Source organism: Drosophila takahashii, chromosome 3R (assembly GCF_030179915.1).
Source record: "Drosophila takahashii strain IR98-3 E-12201 chromosome 3R, DtakHiC1v2, whole genome shotgun sequence".
Taxonomy (NCBI): domain Eukaryota; kingdom Metazoa; phylum Arthropoda; class Insecta; order Diptera; family Drosophilidae; genus Drosophila; species Drosophila takahashii.
The window spans coordinates 36,141,475-36,158,975 of record NC_091681.1 but is presented as its reverse complement, the minus strand read 5'-3'; the positions used below and the strand labels follow the sequence as shown (position 1 = coordinate 36,158,975).

General features: G+C 39.7%; 1 protein-coding gene and 1 long non-coding RNA gene across 3 annotated transcripts; one reads left to right on the top strand and one right to left on the bottom strand.

Moving 5' to 3' along the window:
- Window positions 1-48: 48 nt before the first annotated feature.
- LOC138913556 (uncharacterized) lies at window positions 49-712 on the bottom strand. Its single transcript, XR_011419333.1, has 2 exons — window positions 624-712; window positions 49-568 (listed from the first exon to the last, which is right to left on the bottom strand). It is a non-coding gene; the product is annotated as an uncharacterized lncRNA (long non-coding RNA).
- Window positions 713-5,337: 4,625 nt separating this feature from the next.
- Window positions 5,338-14,873, top strand: AstA-R2 (Allatostatin A receptor 2). 2 transcript variants are annotated; one of them, XM_017150754.3, is made up of 4 exons: window positions 5,338-6,579; window positions 9,371-9,649; window positions 10,763-10,921; window positions 14,201-14,873. In XM_017150754.3, exons 1-4 carry the CDS (start codon window positions 6,043-6,045, stop codon window positions 14,294-14,296), a joined length of 1,071 nt encoding a protein of 356 aa, XP_017006243.1. In that variant the 5' UTR covers window positions 5,338-6,042; the 3' UTR covers window positions 14,297-14,873. The 2 variants fall into 2 exon arrangements, with proteins under 2 accessions (XP_017006243.1, XP_017006245.1); XM_017150756.3 differs by lacking the exon at window positions 14,201-14,873 and adding an exon at window positions 12,918-13,122.
- The last annotated feature ends 2,628 nt before the right edge of the window (window positions 14,874-17,501 follow it).

Here is a 17,501-nt window from a genome sequence, read left to right as displayed (position 1 = left end):
GAGCAGCATGGCCATAGATTACAGAGGCGGCGGCAGTAAATTATGGCGCCATAGATATAAGAAAAGGTGCTCCCCAGCTTCTTGCTACTTCCTTTATTTTTTTGTTTTTTTTTTCTGCAGCCTTTGTTGGCGCAGTCGGACTATCAAGACTCGCAGCGTTTCCTGTCGCATCCGTCACACGAGACAGGACACAATGGGGGGTGGGTGAGGTCCTGGGGGCGGAAGGATAGGGAAATGGGGGGCGTGGCCAGATAAAAGCCAGCGACGCCGCGCGTATTGTGCGGCTTGTTTAGGAGGCCCTGTCATCAGTCAGCGAACAGGGAACTGCGAACGGCGAACGGCGAACAAAAGCAGTTCCCTTCGGCTGCAAGGAGTCAGTCGCAAATGTAATTGAGTTGATGACAATGCCACTGACTGCCCGGCTCGCGCTTCCGGCAATTTTGATGGCCTCCGGATGCCGGCGACAAAAAGCGGCGACTCCGGAAACAAGACCAAATAAAACAGAGGAACAGCAGCAACTGAAATGCCAACTGAAAACAGAAGTTCATCGTGTGCCAGGAGCTGGGAGCTGCGAGAATTTCCAAAGTGCAGTTGTTGCAACTTAAGATTTGTTTTGTTTTCACCATTCTTGCGGTAATAAAGCGTAAAAGTTAATTTCGTATCGCAACAATGGGGCAACAAGTGTGTCCACAGGGCTGACAGCCATGCGACTGGCGACTGCAGCAATATTTCCCTCACAAGAGCCGCGTGCAGCTGCGCGTAAAAATCGCATTTTTCATGGAACTTGATAAAAACAAAGCAACAAAAAAAACTAGCAACAAGAGAGGACGCTATAATCGAGTAACACGACTATCAGATACCCTTTACTCAACAGAAAGGCATTTACATATTTACAATATCTATAAAAAATGTGAGCGCCAGGCATTTTTTAAGGTTCTCCGTGGCGATTGTGGGCGTTAAAGTGGGCGTGGCGATCAGCTGAAACAAACTGGCTCTGCGTAGGAAGCCAAAGAATATGTATGGTTATTCTTAACATTCTAGCTTTTGTAGTTTCCGAGATCTTATCGTTCATACGGACAAACGGACAGATACGGACATGGCTGGATCGACTATATCTTCTTCCTGTTACATACTTTATCACAAATACAATATATCCTTTTGCTCTACGACTAAAGGGTATAAAAAGCCTTGCGAAGTCTAACAAGTTGCTGCTGCTTTGGGTTTGGGTTTCGGTTTGGCTCTTCTAGTTTCCGGAAAGTTATGGCCGCATCCGCCCGCGACATTTTATTGTCGTCCTGCACCTGAAATGCAAGTAACAATAAAGCGGCGGACTCTCTCCCTCTCTCTCTCTCGGTAATAAAACGGCGAAGCACTAGAAAATTTAATTTTCTATAAACTTTGTCTAGGTAACCGACTGACTCGCTGGACCAACTAAATTGCCGGGCCACTTTAAGAATCCTTCGTCATTTGGCTGAAATGCTGCTGCAGTCCTTGACTTGGATTCGCCAAATTTGTATTGCCTTTTGAAAAAAACGCTGGATTGCATGCTTTCGAAAAGGCTGTGCAATATCATCGAGTAAACTAAAAACCGGGGCTCGGCTCAAGAACGGACCTTAATTATGAGCGGTGCCATCAGCCAGCCGGGCAAAACTTGATTATTCATTTGAAGACTCATTTTATTATCTGCATAAATCTTTGCCGAACCCGGCAACCAACTTTCTGTTTACTTTGTAGGGTTCTGGGGTTCTGGGGGCCGAAAGAAAAAAGACAAAATGGAATCCATCATTCACTGGCGTGGCCGCATTTAAAACATCTTGATTAAAAAACTAAAAGAACTGGACGGGGGGCGAAAAAGCTAGAAGAATGGCGGTCGGTAAAATGGTAAAATGAAAGCCAAATGCAAACTCAGCGCATTCTAAGTGCGCCAGCGGAAAAACAAAAAAGGGCAAGGAAATTCGAGTGAAAATAAAATAAAAACGGAACGAAATGAAGGCTAAAAAACTTATAAGCCGCGAGCGTAGAGCCAAGTTGCGGAATAAAATAACCGCTGGTGGGGAAGCGTTTAAAAAGGGATTTCAAAATTAACGTCCATCAGGCGGCCAGGCGAACAAGAAGGAAAAAAAGTCAATTTGAATGATTAAATAGCAAAAGCTGTGTGTAAAAGTTGTGTCGCCGTGGCGTAGCCATCGACCCCTTCAAAAACCCAACCATTTCCAATCCAAATCCCGAGGCTTGCGCCCACCGGTTCCCAAAAACAGAGAAAAAAGCGATTAGTGTGGTCTTTTGTGTGGCTTAAGCCATCGCCAACTCCATCGCCTTTGCCTCCACCTTTTTTTGGGCACTCTCTCAGGCGGATTTACATTTATTAATTCCCCTGGCAGCTGCCGAAAAAAGGGTCAGGTTTCGGTTCGGGCAGGGATCTATGTATATGAGAGGGTAAATAAAAACATGTGAACGTTAGCGCAAAAGGCGATAATCCATCATTTTTGTCACAGGTTGACTTCGACGAATGAACAGTGGGGAAAGCACTTGAAAAACTTTATTTTATGCGCCTTTAATTAAATGCATTTCAATTAAATGCTTTTATTAGACTTGGTTATAAAGTCCTGAGAACAAATCTATTTATATTTAACAAGCTAATATTTCCTACACACCCACTGTAGTTTTTCTTATGGCAGAGACTTGTAATCCCTATCGCATGATTATGCCAAAAATGAACCCATCCATCGCAGCACACGAAAAAGGTTGAGCTCAGTGTCCCTGCAAGATGGGTGGTCCTTCAAGCCGGATCCCCGTGAAAAACAGAGTGTGTGTGTGTGTCATGCGGATGGATTATCATGCCCATGACGCCCAGGAGCAGCCAAACAATTTTGACGCAACGCAATGAAATGATTTTGATGAAAAATTAAAAAGCATTTCAATCACGTCGAAAGTTTTCTGACATCACACAAAAATTGTTGCTTCTGGCCGTGGAAAAGGGAAAATCCAGAAAGAGCGAGGGGAAATTTCGAGTGGGTGTAGTGTGTGTGGATGATGTAAAGGTCCCCAACTCTCTCATGTCTGGCAGTCATTTATTTAGATGCTAATTTAAGTGTGCGCCAGGAATAATGCTCTCCATTTTTGTGTTAAAACGCTGCAGAAGTTGTGGTTCAAGGTGATGTGTTGGTTATTTATCTGAGGGTTTGGTTTCGGGGGATTTAAAATTTGAATATTATGAAAATTAAATATGCGCTGGAATGTTCACAGATAAGTTTAAAATGTACCATGACCATTCTCACATTTGCAATTAAATTTCCATCAGATACTTTGTAAAATCAAAGGCTTGAAAATTTAAATGAAAATTATATTTAATTAAAATTTAACACATTTTCAACTAAATTTCCATTAGATACAATGATCATAGGATTGCAAATTAAATTAAAAAATTAAAATTAAAAAAACTAAAATTAAAATTAAAGAATCATTTAAGCTTAATGCATTACTTATATCTTCTAAGACCTTTCAATTCATTTTCCCTGGCACTTCCGGTTTCCATTTTGTTAGTCAGCCACAAAGTATGCAATGAAATCAAACGAATGGCCAAGATGGCGACTCTGGTTGCAGCCAAAATTCAAGCAATTTACCGCTATTGTTGGCCATTTAAATAGGCAATAAGCCTGCATTAAGAATTAAAGACTTCATTAAATCCGCAGTACTGCACATTAAATAAACATAATTCCGCCTTTTGCCATTTTCTGTTTGCTTTTCGCTCTGTCCATTGTCGCCGTCGTCGTTTGGGGCGATTTCTTGGTTTATTTTTTTTAGCCACCGTTGTTGTTATTGTTCATGGTGCTTAATTCGCATTTAATCTCATCAGGTTGGCGACGTCCTCGTCAGGGGTGCAGTGAGCCGTGGCCCCACATCAGGACATCAGGACATCAGGGCGACAGGACAGCCCGCCGCAGATTTGATGGGGGCCACGGCTGCCGCTGACGCAGACTGCGACTGCCGACTGCGCGGTCGACGTCGACGGTGAGTGCCGGTGACAGGTGAGCATTGCGTTGGCAGCGGCAATAAAAAGCATGTAAATGAGGCGGAGCTTTGGCCCAGGCAGAGAACCAGGCCAAGAGACCGAGCTCAGCTATCTGCCGGCTGCGGTTATATAATGTTGTGACAAGCCGTCCCCGGCGACCGAAGGTGTTAAGCCAGCGGATCTGATCTCTGTATCTATCCTACACGGTTAAAAAACAGCTGAAGGTAAGGCCTCATACTGGCAAGCAATGGCCCTCATTTACCAACTAGGCACTTTTGTAACTAGAGAAAAAAAAAATTTTGTATTTATTTAATTTGTTTTTATTATTAATTTTTCCGTAATATAGAAATATTTTTTTTTCTTCCACATTTTAGTGAGTCATTTTAAGATTGTTTTGATATTTTTTTTAATAAGAATTTATATACTTATTCACTTATGATTCCTCAACAATATGTTTATCATGTTAATATATACAAAATATTTTTTAAAAATTCTAAAACAATATTAATTTAATACCAAACTTCAAAAACAATAAATCACTTTATTTTAGTAGTCATTTTAACACTGCTTTAATATTTTTTACTAGGAATTTAATTACTTATTCATGTTTTCTCAACAATAAGTGTTATTGACACAATTCTAAAATATATTTTATTTATTTAAGAATTGTAAAAACAATAAGTATTATATTTTTTATAAAATATTATGACTAATCAAAAAAGTATGACCCTCCTGCGGGAATATGCTTAGAAAGTATAAGAAATAAATAAAAGTGATCATTACATCCTTTATTTTTTTGAGTGTAGGACTGTGGGGCGTGAGCCAAGGCGCGTGCCACCTTTTTGTTGTTTTTTCTTTTTGCTCACCTCTGCCGGCAGTTAATCAGAGAAATTAAGCAAAGTACTAAACGCGGCAGAGCTTGGAACGCCAGCTGAGCAGCCCAGACGAGACGAAGCTGACGACATCCAGCCAGGACATCCAGCTGTGCAGGACAATGGAAGCCAGCGGGTGGACCGAGGACCCAGAACCCAGAACCTAGAACCCGCGGACCAGAGACCCAGAACAAGTAGTGATTGCCCCGACAATTGTTGTAGCATTGGGCCAACAGTTCGAGCAACAAGAGCAAACATTCCAGGCCAGCCAGCTGATGAGGATTGGGGGGATCAAGAGGGGGTACCGGCACCCCTCACACGCACAAAAAGCAACGCCGCTGGTTGTTGCTATTGTTGCCATTATTCTCGCTGGGATGGCTGGCGTCGCTGCCGGCGTTTTGCCGCCGCCGCCGCCGAGGCATCGAAGTATTCCTCAGCCAGCTCAGCCAGCAATCAGTTGGGCACTGGATACGAACGCGTGCAGTGTGTGGATTTTCCAAATTGGCCAAAAATACTAGAATAGAATCGAAAAATCAAACCAGAAAATATATAGAAGGTTCGCTCGGAAACGTTAGAAACGCCTGTTTTTTGTGCCCCAAAATTTATGCCATTCGCTTGTCAATAAAAACCAACAAACAACAAAAAAGAAAAACCCCCGGAGAAACGTAAACAGAAACAGAAAAGAAAGACATCATATTGAATTTATGGTGTAGGTGCAGCGACGTGCGGTCCTTGAGGATGGGATATCCTGCTGGTGTCCTTCTTGTCGTCAGGGTGTGTCACACGGCGTCGATTTGGACGTGCCCTTCTCTGCACCTTCTGCTGTCCTTTTATTGTTGTCTTACCTCTTACCCGGGACTCAGGACTACCTGGCCACAATTACCGTTATCGGGCGCAAAGGACCAAATTGCTTTTCGGTTCGTTTTCGGTACCACACGGCGTATGCTCAACGTTCGTAGTATTGCGCATGATAATTGAATTTTTGTGGCGGCTGCTTTGTGGAAATCTCCTAATTGGAAATTTGTTATTTGAGTTCGATGAACTGTGAACAGAAAAAGAGAAAAAAGTAGCCCTAAAATCGTTGGAAAATTGAAAATGTCCCTGGACAATCAAGTGAAATAATCAATAAAGTGTTATAAAAAATATATTAAAAAAATCATGGAGAACGCTACAATAATGCTGAATAAAATCAACTCTAGCAGAATGGAGGAAAACAGCACCTCCTACTTCACCGACGAGGAATGGCTGTCCATTAGCAGCACTTTGCCCTGGATCGTGTGCTTCTTCTTCGGGGTTATCGCCATCACTGGGTTCTTTGGCAACCTGCTGGTCATTCTGGTGGTCGTTTTCAACAAGAATATGCGATCTACGACCAACCTGATGATCGTTAACCTGGCCGCCGCCGATCTGATGTTCGTCATCCTCTGCATTCCCTTCACGGCCACCGACTATATGGTCTACTATTGGCCATACGGGGTGTTTTGGTGCCGCAGTGTCCAGTACTTGATAGTGGTGACGGCCTTTGCTTCGATCTACACCTTGGTCCTAATGTCCATTGATCGATTCCTGGCCGTGGTTCATCCCATTCGATCGCGGATGATGCGAACGGAGAACATCACCCTGATTGCCATCGTGACTCTGTGGATCGTGGTGCTGGTCGTCTCACTGCCGGTATTCTTCGCACACGATGTGATGGTAAGTTGTGGGAGGTGGTGGGAGTATTAGACTGCCTGCTGTGCCTTAATCTGCTGCGAAGAACACGGACCAGGCAAATTTATTGCTTTCCATCATCGTCACCTCGTTAGATTCCTCTCGCTGCACGTCATTGCCGGGTTCTTCAATATATAGATAGTCTGGTTATAGATCGTAAGCCAGAAGGTGAAGATCTTATAGCCCCACCTACCCACCAACCGATCGACTGATCCTTCGTGATACAAATCATTTGCTTTTACTATTATAGATGCCCCCTATTAAAGTTGCCCCTTTTTATCTCTTGTTTCTCCCGCTTTGTGTGTTTATATTGAACATTTTCGCTAGATGCGCGGCGCCCGATTTGTTTTTGTTACTAATTTGCTATTTTGAATTCATAAATTTTTAATTATAGACCAGATAGCCAGCGAGAAACACTTGCCAACTGGCGGTATCATAATGCCCCTACCCCTTCTTTTCCTCCTTTTCATGAATTTCCATTCCAATTTCAACTGTTGATCCAAAAGCACGTAAATCATGACCCGTCGTAAGTCCTAACAAGTGGTCATTATGGAAACTTTGCTTTTGCAAAACTGAACTCCGGGCGCACACTGCGTATGATAAATGTGTTCGCGGGTGGCGACCTTGAAGAGCTCCTGGCGGACTTTAAGCTTTTATGATCGATGCGAAAAGTGCGAGAAACAATTTAATTGCTGAATAATCGGTTGAGATCTGCATTGTTTGTATAAGATCAGCGGGCGATATCAAAAATAAACAGATATGAATTTTAGGGGGTTTACTTTCGATTTAATAGTTTTTATTCTATCATATAATGTTTCCTTTCTTACAATTTCTTAAGGATTTTTACAATCGTTACTTTAAGATTACAAATTAACAAATCACCTAGGTTTTTTTTTATTGCATATATTTCTGATTTCAACAAGAATATGTTTGTAGAAAAAGAACAATTTGTATGAGCCCTTTAATATCACATTAAATATTTCTGATTTCACCATAACGCATATTAACTACAAGTCATTGCGACCGGTCAAAGGGTTATTTTCCTGTTGACGTCACATATTGGGCCAGAGGCATTTTCCCGCACATTTCCCCCTGCCAACAAAGCGAATGGCACATCGCACACGACCAACTTTTTATGTGTGCCGCTGACTTTTCTCCTTTCCTTGGCCAAAAGCGAAGGGGTCGCGGTTAATTAAACGAATCCCATCGATGAGTTATTTTATCTATGAGATGCCGATGGGCCACTGTTGCTCCGGCTGTTTGTTATTGTAACCTAATATTTTATTAAATGGCATTTCACGCTCCGTTATTTTTTTCTCTCATTGTTTACGTTGGGGTAAAAAGGGAAAGGGAAAGAGGGTCGCTATGGGTCGCATTATTGTTTGTTTATGTGTTTGCTTTGCTTTGTCTAAGGATTAAGCTGGAAAAATACAGGCCAAATTGAATGCTCATATGTGTGCTTTGCTTTGTTATCTGCGCTGCCGTGCGTGTGCAAATACAAAGAAAGAGGCGATAAAAAGGCATAATTAAGTCATGTTTGATCAACATGTTAATTAACAGTTTGCTATTAATTATTTCCATATTACATAGGAACTCAGCAGCAGACCAACTTGCACACGAACATCAAATCGTCGTACATATACAGAAAAAAAATCTATATGAAAATTGGACATTTCTACCATATATGAAATGATAAATGTCAAATTTATGATTCAAACGTATCAACTTGATATTTTATCATTTCATAAAATATTAAATTTAGTATTGGTAGAACAAATATTGTATTGTAAGATAAACATAATATTATTCATATCAAAATGATATGAATATCTTGATCTTTAAAAAATATTTAAATTAATATGATCTTTTGTCCATTTTTTTCAGTGTAGGCACTCTGTAAGCGAATGCCATTATCTTTTTATTAGAAATCGATAACTAATAATCATAAAGGCACATATGTCCGACTGCGTAACTAGATATGCGATCTCCAGGTCATGGCATTGATTGACAGCTGTTTGATTGGGCTTTCTCTCAAATCGAAGCGAAATGAAACGAGGGAAAGGCATTAATGGCTTGTCAAGTCTATTAAGTCTTTGGGTTTTTGTGGAGAACAAGCGAACGAAATTAACCCATAAATCAGCGGAGGGTCTGAGAGGGTCTGGCCATGATTTGTCTACTTCACTTGGCCTTGGCCACTTGACGCTGCGCAGATTCGAATTTCCCAACTCAATCTCATCTCGTTCAGTGTAACGAAAACAAGGGCGGGTAATAAACAAACATTTTTGTAAGCATTTTCCTCGGCATTAATGGCAAAGATTTTTTAAATACGATTTTCCACACGCATTAATCGATGGAGAAAGCGACGCGGTGAAGAGGCGGAGATTGTAAACAAAAATGTAAACAAAAGGCTGCAAATATTTTTACGATACACCACCAGGCAGTTTATGACCCTCTCGTCTAGCCAATGTTCGAATATAGCAATGCCCGAATCCCGTACCCGAAACCCATCCCAAATCCAAATCCAAAACTCCGGCAGAACAATTTGTCAGCCAAATGTCAGCGACAGAGAAACAAAGTGAGATTGCGAGTTAGTTGTCGACTAGTTCGGACTATTCGTATGACAGTTTAGTTTTATTTACGATGTCTGGCTTTTGGCTGTTGGCTGTTTGGTCGTCTGACGTTGCTTTGCTGCCATGCAACTGTCACCGGCAACATGACGTATCCGCAATATTCGATACTCATACCCCTTTCATTTTTGTATCATTGATTTCCGCAGGTGCAGTATGATGCCAAGAAGAACATCACCTACGGAATGTGCCAGTTCACGGAGAACGACTTTATGGGACCAAAGACCTACCAGGTCACCTTCTTTACCAGCTCTTACCTGCTGCCCCTGATGATCATCAGTGGGCTGTACATGCGCATGATCATGCGGCTTTGGCGCCAGGGTACCGGGGTTCGTATGTCCAAGGAGTCGCAAAGGGGTCGCAAGAGGGTCACCCGCCTCGTTGTCGTGGTGGTCATCGCCTTTGCCTCTCTTTGGCTGCCCGTTCAGGTGAGTCCAAAGTCTAATAAGTCGATATAAGATCATAAAACACAAGATATAAATAACATAAGGAAATAACAAAGAACATACACCCAAATATACTAGGTTCAAATTAAAAACAAGAGAGAACGCTATAGTCGGGTGCCCCGACTATCAGATACCCGTTACTCAGATAAGGGAGTGCGAAAGAGATGGAGAAAAACTTTTATCCGCCGTAACTTTTTAACGAATGGTCCGATTTAAAAAATTTCTTCTACGTTTCGATAGGTATTGATAAACACAATAAAACTGCATTTTTACTTTTCCAAAATATTGAAATTTTTAAAATCGTATATAAGCGATTGTGGGCGTTAGAGGGGGCGTGGCACCCTTTTGAAACAAACTTGCGCTGCGTAGGAACTCCTAGAATCTGCATGCAAAATGTCAATCTTCTAGCTTTTATAGTTTCCGAGATCTCAGCGTTCATACAGACAGACAGACAGACAGACAGACAGACAGACAGACAGACGGACAGACAGACGGACAGACGGACATGGCTAGATCGACTCGGCTAGTGATCCCGATCAAGAATATATATAGTTTATAGGGTCGGAAACGCTTCCTTCTACCTGTTACATACTTTTGCACGAATCTAATATACCCTTTTACTCTACGAGTAACGGGTATAATAAAATAAATATAATTGGAACTCTGTAGTATTATTGTTATACTAAATAATATAAAGTTCATATTTTATGGTATAAACTCTATACCGAAAGTATTAATTTAGTACTCATCCTTTTTAAATATATTTGAAACTAAATAGTTTAGAATTAATGTACGAAAAGTTTATTTTCTATGATCATTTTTGTTCATTCATTCTGTTCATTCAAATCATTCATTTACGATATTAAATGTCTTTGCTAAGAACAACATAAATCGAAATTTAAAACTATTAATTAAAAGCTAACATATCATTAACCCACTAAAATTCATTAATACTTTTTGTCATCTACATATTATTTCTCGAAAATCCAAATGAGGTTATTACAATATATATTTCTTATTTTCTGTTAACTTTTTTTATAATTTTTTCACAATTTGTACATTAATATGTTATTATTTTTTGGTATTATTAAACAGCTCATCCTACTTCTCAAGTCGCTGAATGTCATCGAGACGAACACGTTGAGCAAACTCATCATTCAGGTCACTGCTCAGACACTGGCCTACAGCAGCTCCTGCATCAATCCGCTGCTCTACGCCTTCCTCTCCGAGAATTTCCGGAAGGCCTTCTACAAGGTGAGTGGCTGCAGCCAAGTGGCCGAAGGACCAAGGGTCCTCGAAAGGGACAGATCTGAGTGCTGGGTCAATATATCGATGATTCGACTGCCGCTTGATTTATTTTCAGAGCATTGTTTTTCGCTTGCATTTCATCATAATTTGTGAAGTGAGCCATCGCACTGATTTATTGACTGACAAACAACAAAAAAATCATATAGGCCTTCGTTTTTCCATCCATAAACATTCATTTCCGCTCAAACGCATTTCCATTTCCATGCCTAATGAGTTTTTAAATGAGCCAATGTTTTGATTTCAAATCAAAAATCTAAAATGCAATTAAATAATTTACGTTATTAAGGGGAGCAGAAGACAACCAAATAGAATCCATCTCAAAAGCAGCTGCGCGTGTTTCCCCATTAAATGTTGGATGGGCAAGCGTTTTTAATGAGTTAAGTGCGAAAAACGCGCATACGCCGCGTGGGTCGGATTTTGAGCATCAAAATCTATATATTTAAGATATAAATATGTAGAATTTACAGAATAATTTCAGAACTGGATCATCATCATCTGACCGATGGACCGTCCGTCCATCTTCATTTCTCTATTTATATGGCCGGCAAAACAGGGCAAAACAATCCGACGATTCGCAGCTGCCGGGGCATTAACACAAAAGAGCACTCTTTCCCCTGGTTATGGATGAAAAATATTTTCCATTATTGGACCAGTGTGTGTGAGTGGAAATCTTTTGTCTTGTCAATTTAATGAAGTGCATCGAAGTAGTTTACGAGGCATTGCAATGAGTAAAATTCCTTTCTCTGTCTGGCATTCCACAATTTTCCCTCAAATTGCACAGTAATTGGGCTTTAAAATACAAAATGATTCCGTTTCGGTTTGGGCTATTTAAAGAAATGCCCGAAATTAGCAACGCATTGAGACAATGGGAAATTACAGGCTTTACATTTTTTGTGGCTCGCTCTTTTTATAGCCATTCCCATTTCCATTCCCCCCGCTGTAAATTCATTGACATCCGTTGATGTTCCGCCCACAAAACGGGGGGCCCAAAAAAAAGTGAAAACAGACGGCTGACAGGCTGCTTGCACACAAAAAAAAATTCTATGTGAAATAGGGTAATTTCTACCTTATTTCATATCAATAAAACATTCAAACATATTAATTTCATATTATATAATTCCTTAAAAGTTCTAAAAATACGGTTTTTAAATACCAAATTGAGTTTTTTTTTAAATATTTTTTTCCTGTGCTGCTTTTGGAGGCTCATTCCAATTCAACTCACTTTCGGGACGCATTAATTCTTTTGGTCAGCGACCATTTGCATAAACACAAAAAGCGTTGCGGGACGCAAATCACTGGACAGCCACGCCCACCGCGCCCCCTCGCTTTTCAGCCCCCCCGGGGGGTGGGATTTTGCTTTACTTACTTTTAATTACTTTAGGGACAAACAGACACAAACTCAAGGCTCAAGGAAAACAGAGAACAGAAAAGTAGACATTGTACTCATCGATCGGCGAATTTTACTTTTGCCGAGCGGCAACATTTCCTTTCAATCATTTTGTGGCTTAATTTTAATATTTTAATTTGTTTTCCCGCTGCGGTGCGTGGTGGGTCCAGGTCCTTCGTGTTTTTCCGCCCAGCTTTTCCGAAACACTTTGCATATAAATTGTGTTCCTGGATTCTGGACTCCGGATGCTGTCTTGGTTTGCCTTTCGCTAATTGATGTGTTTGTCAAGTCATTAAATTAGATTAATTACGTTAATTAAATTGCTGGCCTGCGTTGTTTGTATGCTTTTTTGGGCTATTTTGTTCCTGGAATGCCCTATTACGGATACCACGTGTTTGGGAATATGTCAATCTGATTAATTGGCCGCGGGATTGGCCCTTCTATATTGGACAAGCATTTATTCATGTGCCGAATCGGTCGAATTCTCCATTGATCTCTCTCCCCTTTTCACGCCTTGCCAAAAATCCTGTAACCCAATTATGCCCGAAAAAACAGAGCCTGCAATCCGAGAGGTTCGGCATAAGGACAACGACGCATCAGGATGTGAGTTCTGAGAAAACTACCTATTAAACATAACTGTAAGGCGGAGTTAATATTGCTTTATGTATATTTTTTCCGATTAAATAACTAATTACATTTAATAACAAATAAAAAATAAATTTAAATCTAATTAATTTTTAGTATCACCCTTTCCTATTTCTTTTAGATTTTTGTAAACACAATACTATTTTATTTTATTTTTTTAATCTATACAAAACGGTGTAATTTAATCGCTTACAAACATATACCGAAGTAATAAAGCTTTTAGGGCTTGCGGCTTTATTCTTTGTTGATATCTCCATTAAAATGTTTGTTGTACAAATACAGCTTCATTTTTTCACTATCTATTTGGATTAAAAGTACATGTAGATTAATCAAATATTACTACGTATTTTTCGTTTATTGTTTACGCATGTTTTTTACAAGTCTCTAGAACAAATTAAGTTACATATTAGTGATAAAAACCTATATTTTTTGTACAATACCATTTTTAAAATACCTAGATATTTACATTTTGGTTATAGGCAAATATGCCGCAAATTTGTAGTTAACTACCGGCTTTAAAAGCTTTCCGCTGTTGTCCGTAATCGAATAATGAGAGGGGGCAGAGCCCAGACAATGCGAATGCACAGCGCACCTAGGAAGCCAAAGACCGTAACTGCCGGCGGTTCAAAAGCCGTAATTCATTTCCCCAGAGCTTCGCTATCTGCAAACGGAGTTACTCCGCTGTTGTTGTTGCTTTTGCTCCTGTGACGAGGCACTAATCAACAATTTCAGGCAGTTCAATCAAAGCGCAAATTCATAAATCATTTATATGCAAACTCTCACCCCACCAAATGGGCAGAGGGATTCCAGTAGTCCCAGTTTTCAGTTGCCTGGCAACTGGGTTTCTGACTGCCGGCATTTCAACACCTCAAACCACTTTAATAATTGAATATTGAATCAAATCTAATCATTCAAATGCAAAGCGACGGCAACAATCGCAGCCAGAGGCCTTGACAAGGGAATAGCTTTCGCCCCGTTTCCATTTCCAATCCCCAAACAGCCAGTGACTCTGCATCCAAAAACACACAGCACATCATTAATCAAATATTTTTGGGCCGATTATTTGGTGAATGGAACATTCACTGGGCCATCAGTCCTTTATTTATTTTTAGCATTAAATTCTGCCAATTTTCCATCACTTTCCCCACTCCGTTTTCTTCGTTTTCTCAGTCTCTCTCCTTTCGTTCCTGCAGGCCATTAACTGCTCGTCTCGGTATCAAAACTACACATCTGACTTGCCACCGCCACGAAAGACGTCGTGTGCCAGGACCTCGACCACAGGACTCTAAGGATAATTTCCTAAAGGAAAAGTGCGGGAATCAAAGGCAGAGCCATGTGATTAACCGATAGGCAGGCCACTGAAATTGCCTTCATTACGAGTGAATCTCCGAGGGCAGGACATATGTATGGATGTCCTTAAACAGGAAGAGGAACCAAAGAACCAAGGGATCAAAAGGACTGCAAGCGATCACTGCAATGGAGTGATGCCCTTCGAATGGCTAGATTTTAATATGAGTACTTTGTAAATAGAAAGTAGAATTATAAGCTAGAATTACCTGATTGTCTATTAATGTTCTATACTATTAGTCTAGCAATATATCTCTTCTTCTTTATCACTTAGAAAATAATATAATAAAGATAGTATTTAAAAATAATATTAACATTTAATGCTGATAAAAGGATTAAAAATATTCTTAAAATCCCTTTAAATGTTTTCAATGTGTAATGCAGTTTTAAGAGAGCCTCATTATTATTGTTATACAGATAATGCTTATCGCGGAATATAATTTGTTACAAGCTCCCTTCGGTGTAAGCCAATATTGATGACCATGTTACCACAGTTTGTTATTTGTGGAAACCATTAAAGAATTAACAAACAGAACAGCACAACCTCATATGTAGTATTTGATTTGTTCGGAGTTGTCAGCCTGCGGCTCGTGAGGCAATTGGCCAAACTTTTTGCCAGTTGCATAAATGTATGCAAATTCGGCTGCCGGCATTCAAATGGGCATTTAGTGACGCGTGAAACATGAAATTGAAATACTTGTCGAATTTTCGCGAATCGCGGTGCCATCGATATCAGGCGATGCATTTGTGCAACACACTGGCATTCATTTGCCCAGCAACTCGGACAATCATTTATTCTTGGACTTCTGCTGTCAAGCACTTGATGTACTGGCCTTTGACTCATGGAGGCGGACAAATGTTAAGGACAACCAGTAATGCCATAAATCGCATCAGTGCTGCCATTTTGTCCTCTTTCCGGACAGATCTGTCCTTTTTTTAACGGGTTTATCCGGAAAAAATTTCAAACATCCCCTATCCGGAAATCTGTCCTTTTTTCAAAAATAAGGTTTTGAGTGTTATTTTTGCCAGTCGAAAGTGTGTAAACCTGTTTTTATATGCTAAAACGCCTTTTTAACCATCAATCTTACAGTTCGGCACTTAAAAAATAATTATTTTTACAAATTATCAAAGAGACGTAAAGCAGTCGATGGATTTTCTATATAGTACGATTTTTTCTGTAGCAAAAAAAGAGGAAAACACTTTAAAAATTTCTCAATTTTTACTCTCTGCTTTTTTGTCAGAAAAAAATTTCAGATTTTAGCGACTCTTATTCGGGTTTGACGCAGATATTGCATTTTTTTGTATTACCAATATAGTTACTTGAAATGCTTTTATTATTTTAATAATTTTAGATTATTACGTATACGCACAAAAATTAACCATGGTAAAATGATCAAACAAAGAAGGATGTGAGTCGGGCGCAGTAGGTCAATCCATAATTGAATTTAATATAAAATCCATTTAAATTAAGTAATTATATAACCCATTGGTAAAACAGAAAAATGGAGGCGCATTTACTTTTGTCCCGTTTTTTGTCCTTTTTTAAAATTTTTTGTCCTTTTTTTCCCTGTTTTTTTTGGGCTTATCTGTCCTGTTTTTCAAGCTGAGTGATGGCAGCACTGAATCGCATAAAAGCAAAATGAAGACACTTGAAAGTAATACTAATGCAATCTATTCATTTTGTTTAACATAATATAATTTGTTTAAATCCCTATATTTACCTGTAACTTGGTCAAAAAGGTTGCCAAATTGAAAAGAATTTTCACATTTTTCATAAGGGGTTACATCATGATTTTTTGCGAAAAATGGCCAAAAATAGAAATATTCAGGGTTGAATTCCAATCAATTGTGAATTTAATTACGAGTTCTACGAGATATGGCATTCCAAATTTGGACCATTTTTGTCATAATTGCAGTCAAAATACGGATTTTTTTTGGGTTTTTATTGTTTATTGTTGTGTTTTTTTTTTTAATTTACAATAGGAACTTTCATACAATTTTTGTACAACAAAAAAAAAGTAATGATCTTGAATTTCTTGAAATATTAAAATCCTTTATCTTGATATTTGTTTCAATAAACTGTTGATGGATGCAGTGGGATGCCCCCAAGCGTAGATAAAATCCTGCGGACGCCAGTGGCCGTCGTCGCTAAATGACATGAGTAGTACTCCTCTGCGGAGGTCCTGTGATGTCGGCGAGGACCTGACTTTGGCAGCTTAAGATGCTGATTGCATTTCGCTCTCCGCTGGCGACTGACCGGAATTAATTATGCGGTGTCCATCTTGCGGATCCATTCGTATATATGTAGGTATATATCTGCGTAGGAGTATTGGCTACGCTTTTCCGCACTGCCGGGCCCCTCGCACTTTTGCATAATTTATTCAATTTTAATAAGCGGCCCCGTCTAGCGTTGAGGCGTTGGAGGCGTTGCTTTTTACACCAGGTAACGTAATTAATGCGTATCAGTCGCTGACAGGTTCCTCTCCTCGGCGCGTTCGCAATGTAATCAAAATTTCAAATGAGCTGAGCAAGGAGGAGTGCGGAACCAGGTGTGTCGTTCAAGGGCTCCAAGTGTCTTTGCAAATGAGGCGGGAAAATCAATGGATCGATTCGAAACTGAACTGAGAGGCGAACCCCTGGAAGTCGGCAAAATAAAGCTAGGCAACTAAGTATTGGCGCCATAAAAGTGAACGCTTCGCTGGCCAAACTTTTGTTTGCCTTTCTTTTCCTGCACTCGGAAAATAAATAGGTTTCAGTTTAGAAAAAAAGTTCAAAAATGATGATTAAGACAACTATGCAGGCATTTACCCCAATTTACTAGAAAATTTTCATAAAATGTAGAAGAGCTGTTTCTAAAGTAACTTTAAAACCTTCATATTTGAAAAGTAAAACATAAGTTTAACATAATCCTAAATTAATAAAAAAAAATAAAATATATAATATATTATATTATATTATTAAAGAAAAATTTATTACATAAATAATCCTGTAATTCGTAAACTTAATTCCATTAAAGGGCTTTTCTCTCCTTTTCTTTAGTTAAGAAAATGAGATTATATATTTATGGATGGCCAATCTTCTTGGATTCTTATTTCTCTCAGTGCTTTCTTGGGGTAGCCGCTGGCCCAAAGGATAAGTCATTTCCCC